The 11,433-nt window shown below is 42.9% G+C and overlaps 1 protein-coding gene across 1 annotated transcript; it reads left to right on the forward strand.

Moving 5' to 3' along the window:
* Positions 1 to 4,148: 4,148 nt before the first annotated feature.
* LOC130112002 (retinaldehyde-binding protein 1-like) lies at positions 4,149 to 10,629 on the forward strand. The gene is made up of 8 exons (XM_056279311.1): positions 4,149 to 4,402; positions 6,965 to 6,975; positions 7,416 to 7,573; positions 7,786 to 7,990; positions 9,539 to 9,717; positions 9,837 to 9,995; positions 10,154 to 10,264; positions 10,483 to 10,629. Exons 1-8 carry the CDS (start codon positions 4,149 to 4,151, stop codon positions 10,627 to 10,629), a joined length of 1,224 nt encoding a protein of 407 aa, XP_056135286.1.
* Positions 10,630 to 11,433: the final 804 nt, after the last annotated feature.

An 11,433-nucleotide genomic window follows, 5' to 3' on the forward strand; every position in this document is an offset into this window, starting at 1 on the left:
CCACTGTTGCGGTTACCAACTTCAAGTTTAAAGTTCAAAGTTGATTTATCAAATGCACAGTTCCAGTGTTCACTGTAACAGCTGCTGGCTGTGATATGTTCGACTTTGCCTCTCCTCTCAGCAGCAGAAGAGTAAAAGTAAGTAAGTGTAATCAAGTGTAACTGGGCGGCACAGTGGTCGAGTGGTTAGCACATTGCCTCAAAGCAAGAAGGTCCTGGGTTCAAACCCCAGGCCGTCCCAGATCCTTTCTATATGGGGTTTGCATGTTCTCCCCGTGTCAGCATGGGTTTCCTCTGGGTGCGCCAGTTTCCTCCCATCATCAAAAAGACATGCATGTTAGGGTTAATACTCCTGTCTGTGCCCCTGACCGACCAAGGCAATGGAAAGAAGAACTGGAGTTGGTTTCCGGCCGCTGCAGCTGTCCACTGCTCCTATACAATAGGATGGGTTACATGCAGAGAACAAATTCGCTGTAAAATTACAATTCATTGGGGCGTCCGGGTGGCATAGTGGTCTATTCCTTTGCCTACCAACACAGGGATCGCCGGTTCGAATCCCCGTGTTGCCTCCGGCTTGATTGGGCGTCCCTACAAACACAATTGGCCGTGTCTGCGGGTGGGAAGCCGGATGTGGGTATTTGTCCTGGTCGCTGCACTAGTGCCTCCTCTGGTCAGTCAGGGCGCCTTTTCGGGAGGGGGGAAACTGGGGGGGAATAGCGTGATCCTCCCACGTGTTACGTCCCCCTGGCGAAACGCCTCACTGTCAGGTGAAAAGAAGTGGCTGGCAACTCCACATGTATCGGAGAAGGCATGTGATAGTCTGCAGGCCTCCCTGGATCGGCAGAGGGGGTGGAGCAGCGACCAGGACGGCTCAGAGAGTGGGGTGATTGGCCAGATCGAATTGGAGAGAAAAAAGGGGGGGGTTTACAATTCATTGTAAGAATACAATGACAAAATAAAGTGGCTTTCTCTAAAACATTTAGATAAAGACAGAATGGGGAAAAAAAACCTGTCAAAAAAATTGCTGTCGTGTTACATCACATTCCAGAGGACAGTATCCATGCATTTTTCACCTGGATCAGTAGGTTGTTACCTTGCTGTTGTAAATTCAAGCTAACAAACATGCGTCCATTAAATAATTTTAAAAAAGCACTATCTCAAGCAATTATGTATTACTGTGTACCTTGGAGTGGGATTGATGTTTGTTCATCTGAGAGAGTTCTCTTTGCTGTCCTTTTTGGATATTTGCTTTGTCAGCGTGCCATCTTCAGCATAAAATTTACCCCCCTGAATGCTAGTTAATTCCTCACTCAGCTGACATTGTGGGTTTTGTCCCCGAGTTTTGTAATACAAAGCTGCATCAAGGTTATATTCATCACAGTTGCAGTACTTTCCCATCATCCGTGACATGCTGCCATGACTCCGGTCCTCTTAAAAAGGGGAAGCTCTAAAATGAGACTGTCAACTGAAATATGTCCAGCTCTTCTCTCTTCCCCATATCACTCCACTGATTGGAGGTAATTGCATTTTATGATTAAAACTTATGCATAACGAAGACGTTGCATATGCAGGTAAACAGACCTAGACATATATTGTCTTTGTCCTAAAATGGAGTTTGTCCATATTGAACTCTGACCCTCTGGTGAGGTTGTAGCTTTTTGCTTTTACCACAGGGTGGGAGTGTTTGCTCACCGGTTAATACCGCAATTGCCCTCTGACCTTTAATTTATTGCACCGATGTAAGAGCCAAAGTGATTTGATTAGTTAGCAAACCAACAGAAGTGTGGTACCATAACCATTCCTTTGACCCAACATGCTTCTCAAACAGGGGGATAATTCTGTCACGTTATAGACATTACTGATGTTAAATAAGATATGCAGGCGCTACCTTGACATTTTGATCATTTAGAGCAACAAAAAAAAACAACAATTTTTTGATAAAACTTGTTACTGATTTGAGTGGTCTTACCAAGAATTACAAAGGCCACCATAGGCGTTGGCGGCAGCTCTGGTTTATGCGGTTACTATTGTGGAACCAAAACGTACTCTCTAGTTTCACTTGGTGTTTTGAGCACTCTGGTCAAAGGATGACCGCATTGTCTGATGAAATCAGCAGGAATCGTTTGTAAGTTGAAATGTCAGACTGATTCTAGTGTTGCTTCACAGGTCCATTGGTTTAAAACTGTTCATCCTTCCTCGGCGAACTTCCCCATTCTCTCTGCCACAGGAATCGCAGATCACACCCACGATTTTAAATGCATACAAATCCTATTTTCTGTCTTGGTTTTGATTGAATGATCTCTTTTGCAATGTATAGACATTGTGTATGCTTATAGGATGATGTAACCACTGGGAGTTCTTATTAATCAGAGAACTTTTCATACAGAAGAACGAAAAGAAAAAAAACCCCATCTATAACTATGCCTGATATGATAGATGGAGACATTGTTTAACCCATGTTTTTCTTTGTGAGAGGAATAGGGGGTTATTCATCACAAGCATCCACTAATGAGAGAAGCTGATAGAGGAACAATAGGAGAGTACAGCAAGGCTGCCAGTTCTTGCTGACAGAGCCCTCAGTGTGTGCAGGAGAGACCCGGGGGCCCTGGGTCCAACACTGGGCTCATTTTTAGCATTTAGCCCAGGAAAAATACTGGGAGAGTTAGGTTGAATGTTTAAATGTGAAAAATTAGCAAGTGGCTAGAAACTGTGCGTTACTGGAGACAATGTTTTAGGAAAACTGAACATAATAAAATGTACAATTAAACATTGCAGTCACTTCTGAAAGGCTTCTGCATTGTGCTTTTGTTTTCGATCCATTTCGATGTGATTAGACAAGTTCTACTCTGAATAGGCTCTGCAAATGGCTGTATTTTTACCCCACCTCGATGGGTTATGGAAGGCCAAAGAGAAGGTTTATGGATGTGGTGAGAGAGGACATGCAGGTGGCTGGTGTGACAGAGGAAGATGCAGAGGACAGGAAGAGATGGAAACGGATGATCCGCTGTGGCGACCCCTAACGGGAGCAGCTGAAAGTGGTAGTATTAGTTTATTTGTCTGTCTCTGTATATTTGTCCGCAACTTCATGGAAAATCAGCTGCAGCAAACGACATGACATTTTCAGGAAGGGTGAGCAACGTCAATGACCTGCTCAAGGTCAGATTTGTTTTCCGGTCATAACTTTGTCAAAAATGGTTCGATTTACTTCAAATCGAAACTATAAAGTTTGACTTTCTATTTCCAACATATATTCTTATCCTTTGCCATAGTGAGAAATGCATTGTTTTGAAAGTTGGTAATGGTTAAAGTCTAGGGATGGGGTGTGTTGTGCCTGGCATGGTTTGATCAAAGATTTGTCTTCAAGCCTCATAACAACCTGTACAGTTTGATGAGGAAAACTATGTCCAGCAGGAAATGTCTTAATTAGCAACAAAAATTTAACTGACCAATTTAACTTGACAGTCCCCGGCAAGTAGTCCTCTACTAATAATACAAGTCACAGTTGCTAAATGCAATGCACAGTTTACATATTAGTCAGTGATTGCTATTGTAACCACAATATGGAGTGAGCATAGATGCACATTACAAGGATTGCCCAACCAATAAGACATGGTAGAGGTCATCTCAGGCAACTTGTCTGATCATGTGCTCTGAGGAGGAAAAAAAACAACCATTGTGCAATGAATATGACTTTGAAATAATGAACAAGCAGAATGAGAAGCTCAGTGTGAAAATGTTTTGTTTTTTTTCTGTATTTTTTCCTCATATCCGTTGCTCCCTCTTTGCAACAGTTTTTCCCACAGAATTTGCCGCTCATCAGCAAAGAAATAAATACTGTCCTGATTTGTGAGGGATTTTTTTGTGCAGCAACAGTTCAATCTGTCAAAACCGACATAAACTGGTAAGCCATGACAAAAAAAGAAAGGAATAAAGATGAAAATGGATCAAGAGAAACTGTTGTAGATCTGAAAACACTACTGCTTGGAACAAAAGCTGTCTGTCATGGTTGTTGTGATTAGAAAACTCAATTAAAATGTGCTTTGATGCTTTGTGATAGAGTTGACTGATGTTGCCTAATCATGGATAAATAATCTGTGTGATGTGGGTACCAAAATAAGTGGCTCCATTCCTGAGCTCTACCAGTAAGGAATGTGCAGAGAGGAATGCGTAGGACAAAGTGGGAGGTTAGCCTGGTTGAAGTTTCTGGCCTCCATCTACAGAGGTGGCCATCTGTCATGGGACAGTTTCCCAGGCTTGCAAGTATGGAGCTCAAAGCCCATCATTCGTCCTGCGTGTGCCTTGGTTAATATTCTTGGACAGTTTTTAATGGGTGAAAGCAGGTGTGACCAGGATCACACTGGAGACCAAACGAGTGCGCATGTCTATCGTAGTAAGAAACACAAGTAAGATAATGTTAAAATCATATAATTTAGCAAAATTATAAGATATAATGTCTCAGTTTGGCTAAAATTTGAAGATCCTTCCAATTGCAAACTGTACGTCGTCAAGAATTTGTACCCAAGGTTAGATTTAGGAGTTCTCTCTTGCAAAATTAACCATTGTTTTCCACGCACCACTCCCGAATAATCTCACTGCAGTTAGTTCTCATTGAGCACGAGGTCAAAGCTAGTTGTGTCTGATGAGTGTTGGGAAGTTTTGAAATGTAATAGATTACAGATTATTACTTACCCTGTTAAAATTTTAAGTATTTTAACAATTTCATCAAAGTAATGTAATTCATTACATGATTACTTTTTGATTAATTCAGACTGGGCAATAAAGCTGAAAAGTCAAAATTTTAGCGCACGCTGGCCAATAAATGAGGCCTGTCTAGACATACAGACGGCTCCTTGTAAGCCATCCTACCCCTTGATCTCAAATTTGTTAATCTTAAATTTGTTCCAACAGCTTCGCTGACCCACGTTGTCCGGAAATATGCCAAAAGAATGCATTCCTGGGCATCCGGGTGGCGTGGCGGTCCATTCCGTTGCCCACCGACACGGGGATCGCTGGGTCGAATCCCCGTGTTTCCTCCGGCTTGGTTGGGAAGCTGGATGTGGGTATGTGTTCTGGTCGCTGCACTAGCGCCTCCTCTTGTCGGCCAGGGCGTCTGTTCGGGGGGAGCAGGAACTGGGGGGAATAGCATGATCCTCCCACACGCTACGTCCCCCTGGCGAAACTCCTCACTGTCAGGTGAGAAGAAGCAGCTGGTGACTCCACATGTATCGGAGGAGACATGTGGTAGTCTGCAGCCCTCCCCGGATCGGCGGGGGGGGGGGGGTGGAGCAGCGACTGGGACGGCTTGGAAGAGTAGGGTAATTGGTCAAGTACAACTGGGGAGAAAAAGGGGGGGAAATCCTAAAAAAAAAGAATGCATTCCCGTATGGCGAAAAGATGCAAAGCAACAGAATGAATGTTATACTCTACATATAAGCTTATTACCCAAAAGAATGTAATTGGATGTAACCCCTTTGTAATCACCAACATTTTAATTAGTGACTGTAACTTATTTACATATTTCTACACAGTAACTGTAATGGATTACAATTACATTTATTTTGTAATTTGATTACGTAACAATGTTACAAGTAACGAGTTACGCCCCAACGCTGCGTCTGACACATCTAGAGGAGGCTTGTGTTTTTCCCAATTGCTGGATGTCAAAGCATTTATTGTGAGAGCTGAATATGTAGTTGTACTAAGTGTGCTTCCGTGTTCAAGTGGCAGAACCTTCACTGCAATGTTTGATTTTGCCATGTAATTCAAAAACAAAGCAGCATTTTGGTTGACGGTCAGTCCTGGGATACAGTCCCAATCAATATCTACAACACGGTTCACCTTCTCTCCCCAGCCCCAACCTATTCGTTTTGTCGCTGTTGCTTGCACTGTATAGATTAACCACTCACAGTAATGCAGTGGGTCACACTAATCCGTTTTTGAGTGGCACTTTGCTAAACTCCTCCCCTCATTCTTCTTGTTTGGCTCCTGTCTCTCAAACCTGTGCTGTCCCCGCTGCCTCTCTCTCTCTCTCTCTCTGCCGTGTTCTCTCCCCCATCTCTGCCAGTCCAGCTTCCAGTGACCTGTCCTGAGGTAAGGCTGCTAGGTTCCTTTATACATAGATAATGTTCCTTGATACCAGAGTGCTTTAGACATAAGATAGTTCAGGTGACAAAGGCGTGTGTTAAGATTTATAACTGTACTGGCACGGCTGTTGTATTGGTAAATACTTATTTGATGATTAGCATTAACAACGCAGTATATTGGACAGTGGATTGCACATGGATACTGTATTTAACTGAGGTCTGAAGATTTGTCAGGAGTAGAATTACTGATTAATTAAAGCACTTAATCGATGAAATAAGACACAGGGCTGTTCTTAATGAGAATAATCTTATGACCAGGTGAGATTGACTTACATGGTTTGGTTCTCTAGTGAGCCGTTGCAAACAGCAAATATAAGCATCACAAATACCAGATGAATGGAACCCAATGGGCAACGCTGAAGTATTTTTGTTTTATGTTCAAATGACATTTAATCAATGTAGAACAATTTCACCACCTGGATTTATGCAATACAGAAATTTAATGTGAGAAATTGTTTAAAAATCAATTTTTTTGCAAGTAAAAATAGTATGTTTTTGGATATGTTGTGTAAATTAGCTGAGGTATCATGGCTGAAATTCAGATATCTTCTGTAGTGTAACCGCTCTGCTGATCTCTGTGCTAACATTTGGAATTCACAAAGCAAAGATGAAATTCAGTTTTTTCTCCCTACCACAACGCCAGTTTTGGTAGGAATATAATTCTGATTCTGACAACCTGCTCTTTCATTGGCGAATGTCACTTTTGTTTCCATGATAAAGAAGCTAAAGGATCATTGAAAAAAAGAGAAGAGGTCAGGCAATCAATCCTCTTACAAATTGATTTGATGTTCTTATTTTGCTCTGATGCAACTCCCTCCACAGTGTCAACGGCGGTAAGAAGCTGAAACCATGGCTGCTGTAAGTTTACTTTGCAATCATCTCAGAGAACAACACCTGCCTATGTTACATTTTGTCTCTGTATCTTCTGCATCGAGCCTTGGTTTTTTATTGGAGTAATCTGCACCCTGAACTCAGCTTCAGCATTTGGGGATGTTTGAAGGTCTATGCGTGATGCTACTTAATGCCATTATTGTGCCACTGAATGCATGCTCTGGGATGGATTCCTAAACTGTTTTTAAGAAGTGACTTTAAAAGCCCCTTTTCCTAATCATGTGAGACAGATTAGCAAGCCACACGCTGATCTGCATCGTCTGGGGGTCTGCCTTGACTGAAATTAGTTGCAGATATTGAATGGGTCGTGTTTGTGTGTGTGTGTGGGGGGGGGTGAATAATATACTTTACCTATACATTGTTTACAATAGGTGACATTTAGGTATTGACACTGTCCCTGTCTTTGTGCAGACTGGAACGTTCCGTATGGTGTCCGAGGAGGAGCAGGCTATGAGGTCCAAGCTGGAGCACTTGACAGTGAAGGACCATGGGCCTGTATTTGGACCTTGCCTCAAACTGCCTGGCCACACTGTACAAAAGGTAATACATCATTCAGTGAGAAAATCCACTTAGACTTCATCTTATCCTCTTCTCAGTCAAAACGTCAATGACAAAGTGTGGATGCTCCTCCCAATAACATCAAACCTGATCAAACTATTAAAGCCAGGTCTCAGCTGGCATATTAACCCTAGCCCCTCCTTTTATACAGTATTATTTTCGCTCACGCTCTTGTGATGTGGCTCTCTCTATAGGCAAAGGATGAGCTGAATGAGACAGATGAGAGGCGCTTGGCGTCGCTGAGGGAGCTTAGGGCCATGCTGAAGGAGAAGGCCAGAGATGGAGATGACCTCACCAAACTGGTGCTGGAATGCTTCGAGGACAAGCCCGACTCTTTACTACTGCGGTTCCTCAGGGCCCGCAAGTTCGATGTCATTAGAGCCCATGAGCTCATGAAGGGTAAGCAGAAGCAGAGAGAGTGTCCAAAAATAAGGATTTTGGTGAAACTCATATCCACATCAGTCCATCTGTATAGCTATTCATTAAGGATAGCTACTCTAATTCTGTGGTAATGCAACAGACTAAAATTTGTACAAATCAAAAGTAAGTGTTCCTCTAATCATTTTGGCATCTTTATGTCCAGTGTTGCACACAAGCATCTTTGATGTGGCTCCTGTAGACATTCTCCAATAGACTCGCTAAATGGGGGCCAGGGCCTCTTTTGTACTCTGTTTTGCATGAATCACACCCATTGCTCAGACAGAGAGGATGGCGTTCATTAATTGGGGGCTTTCAGATGCTCCTGACAAAGGCTTCCTTTGTGCCCAAATAGGGACAGAAAGCTTATTTTGCATGTGCAGCCAAAGTGCTTTGCTGGGAACATCCTTGTGCCTGCATTGAGTATACTGGTTTGTGAGAAAGCGCAGAGGGGGTAAGATCAAAGCTCAGTGTTTCCATTCTACATTCTACATTCTACGTTCTACCTTCTAATTCTACATTCGACATTCGCCATTCTCAGCCAGTGCAGTCACTACGCCTTCTGGACTGAGCATGCAACACTGCAAGTACTTCACATCAATAATTAGAATCCAGAATCCATTTGCCAAATTAACTTTAAATGTACAAGGAACTGAAGTTGGTGGGTTTCTCACATAAAACATGATATTAAAAGCCCAGTAAATCCATGTTTATAAGGGTGTGGGAATTAAAAGAAACTTGGTGTTAATTAACAAATGTAAAAATATTTAAAAAATTTTTGAAATAGTGAGTCTTCATGACAGTTTTCATAGTGGAGAACCTGCACACTTGTTTAAAAAGTTAACAGAAATATACACATACATGTATGTGTGCATGGGTAGACAACTTTACTAGGGGGTGGCATGGCTCAGGAGGTAGAGCGGGTTGTCTAGTAATCGGAAGGTCACTGGTTCGATCCCCGGCTCCTGCAGAGAGCGTGTTGAGGTGTACTTGAGCAAGACACTGAACCCCCTAACTGCTCCTGATGAGCAGGTTGGCACCTTGCATGGCAGCCTCCACCATCAGTGTGTGAATGTTAGGCATACATTGTAAAGCACTTTGAGTGGTCGGTAGACTAGAAAAACACTATATAAATGCAGTTCATTTACCATTTACCATTTACATGTAGGGTCATGGATTATAGACATGTGCACCCAAGGCATGCATGTGTGTGCGTGCGCACACACACACACACATGCAGCAGCAGTAGCATCATAAATTTGCTCTACTGGGTTAATTGGAGCTTCCCTATGGAGAGAATGGGGACAGTAAAGCAGAGTCATTTAGACAGCATTGCTATTGTCTCTGGTCCATTCACACTACTCTACTGTCTAGTCCTGTACATCAACCTTGTGAACAGTACATGACCTGTAAATATTCTTTGACAGAATACTGCCAATCTCCCTCCCATTGTTTGCTTGTGTGTGTGTGTGTGTGTGTGTGTGTGTGTGTGTGTGTGTGTGGTTGGCGGTTGGGGGTGCAACTCCATAGGTTATGTACGTTTCAGGAAAGAATACCCCGAGTTGTTTGAGAACCTGACCCCCGAGGCAGTCCGCAGCACCATCGAGGCCGGCTACCCCGTGGTTCTGCCGACCAGAGACAAGTTCGGGCGAGTGGTCCTGCTCTTCAACATTGAGAACTGGGACCTGGAGGAGATCACCTTTGATGAGGTAGACAGACCCTGTGAGGATCTCACCAAGCTGTGCTGTGGCCCGCCTTTGTTATGAGCAAGTCATGATTCCTGCAGGAGCTTACTGATACTGACTCACTTTGTGTTCGTGTCTAACAGACCCTCAGGGCGTATTGTGTGATCCTGGAGAAGCTCCTTGAGAACGAGGAGACCCAGATCAATGGTTTTATCCTGATAGAGAATTTCAAGGGCTTCACCATGCAGCATGCCTCGGGGATTAAGCCCACCGAACTTAAGAAAATGGTGGATATGCTGCAGGTAAGAAATTATCATTCACTATATTACCTGAAGAGTAAATTCAGATGGTCGATCAAGATTGCTCTTGCTCTGAGATCATCAGTGATCCACAAACATCTAGATTTGTTTTGTTTTTTTCTGCTGTCAATCATCTACACCTTTTTATGTCTTGTGTGCAGGATTCCTTCCCTGCTCGTTTCAAAGCAGTCCATGTCACACACCAGCCCTGGTATTTCACCACCACCTACAATGTGGTGAAACCCTTCATGAAGAGCAAGCTGCTGGAGAGAGTGAGATGGGATGGGGAGGGTCGGGATAGACTAGAGACTGAGGAGACTTGTTGGGATTTGAAGGATAGCCAAGTGTGATGCTTGTTTCCATCAAACATCACGTCTTCAGTTTCTTCATAGAAAGTGTTATGTGTAATTTACATCCCTTGTATTTTATGCTCTGGGTTTTTGACATAAACTGGTTGTCTCCCCTAAACTCTTTCTATACATCTTTTCAGGTCTTTGTTCATGGTGATGAGCTCCACAACTACTTCAAGGATTTTGATGCTGATATTCTGCCGGCAGATTTCGATGGGAAGGCTTCTGTTGCTGACTACAAGGATATCGCCAACAAGCTGTTTGGCTCTGAAGACACGGCTCTCTAAAAGCGCAGTGTTATTTCCTCCCAACACCAGGCTGGAACAATCATTCCAAAACCATCCATATAAGATGCTGCTTATCTGACCGGGTCAAATTTGAGACCCGCCTTGAAGCTACGTTGAAATTTCTACACTATTTTGAACATTTAGGGAGCAAGGGATGATTTGTAAAATGGGTAGTAGGAAAAGAATTGAGAAGAATAAAGGAAGTTGATTAGAAAAGGTGGTGAGACAATTGATGAGATGAGCTCCAGCCACAGTTTAGGATTGTATTCCGTGTTACTGTAAGAGCACACAGAGAGAGGTTTTGATATGTGATGGCTGAGCTCATAAGCCAGTATGAGGTCAAAAGGTGTTTGGTGTTCTTTGCCTTAAACATGTACTTTCTCAATGGCATGTGTAGAGAGCCGCATTGTGCCTGTATTCCTGTCAGCCTGGAGTGACCATAGCAAAATGTTATGATAGTTTAAGGAGTATACTGTAGAATGGTATGAGGAAAGAACGAAGGATAATGAGTTATGAATAATGCCTTTATTAGATTATCGTTGAAAGATGGAGAAAAGGTCAATATTCTGATGCAGCGCATGGGATAAGTTCCTCTTTAGCCTCTGGAAAGTCTTGTGACAATGATGTCGACAAACATTTAGCGAGGAGCCCGCCACCCGGATGCATGTCTTCATACCGAAAGTATATAAGATTTGCATTGGACTGGAAGAAGAGTTGTTTACCTGTGCCCTAGCAATGTTATCACTGCTGTGCTATTATCAGTACTTTAGTTTCAAAAATGTTTTCAATAAACAAATCCAATTT

Source organism: Lampris incognitus, chromosome 4, assembly GCF_029633865.1.
Source record: "Lampris incognitus isolate fLamInc1 chromosome 4, fLamInc1.hap2, whole genome shotgun sequence".
NCBI lineage: Eukaryota > Metazoa > Chordata > Actinopteri > Lampriformes > Lampridae > Lampris > Lampris incognitus.

Coding starts and splice junctions, on each gene's coding strand:
- LOC130112002 (XM_056279311.1), top strand. CDS start 4,149: ATGTGCAGAGAGGAATGCGTAGGACAAAGTGGGAGGTTAGCCTGGTTG. Junction 7,991..9,538: donor AGCCCATGAGCTCATGAAGG/GTAAGCAGAAGC, acceptor GCAACTCCATAG/GTTATGTACGTTTCAGGAAA. Junction 9,718..9,836: donor AGGAGATCACCTTTGATGAG/GTAGACAGACCC, acceptor CGTGTCTAACAG/ACCCTCAGGGCGTATTGTGT.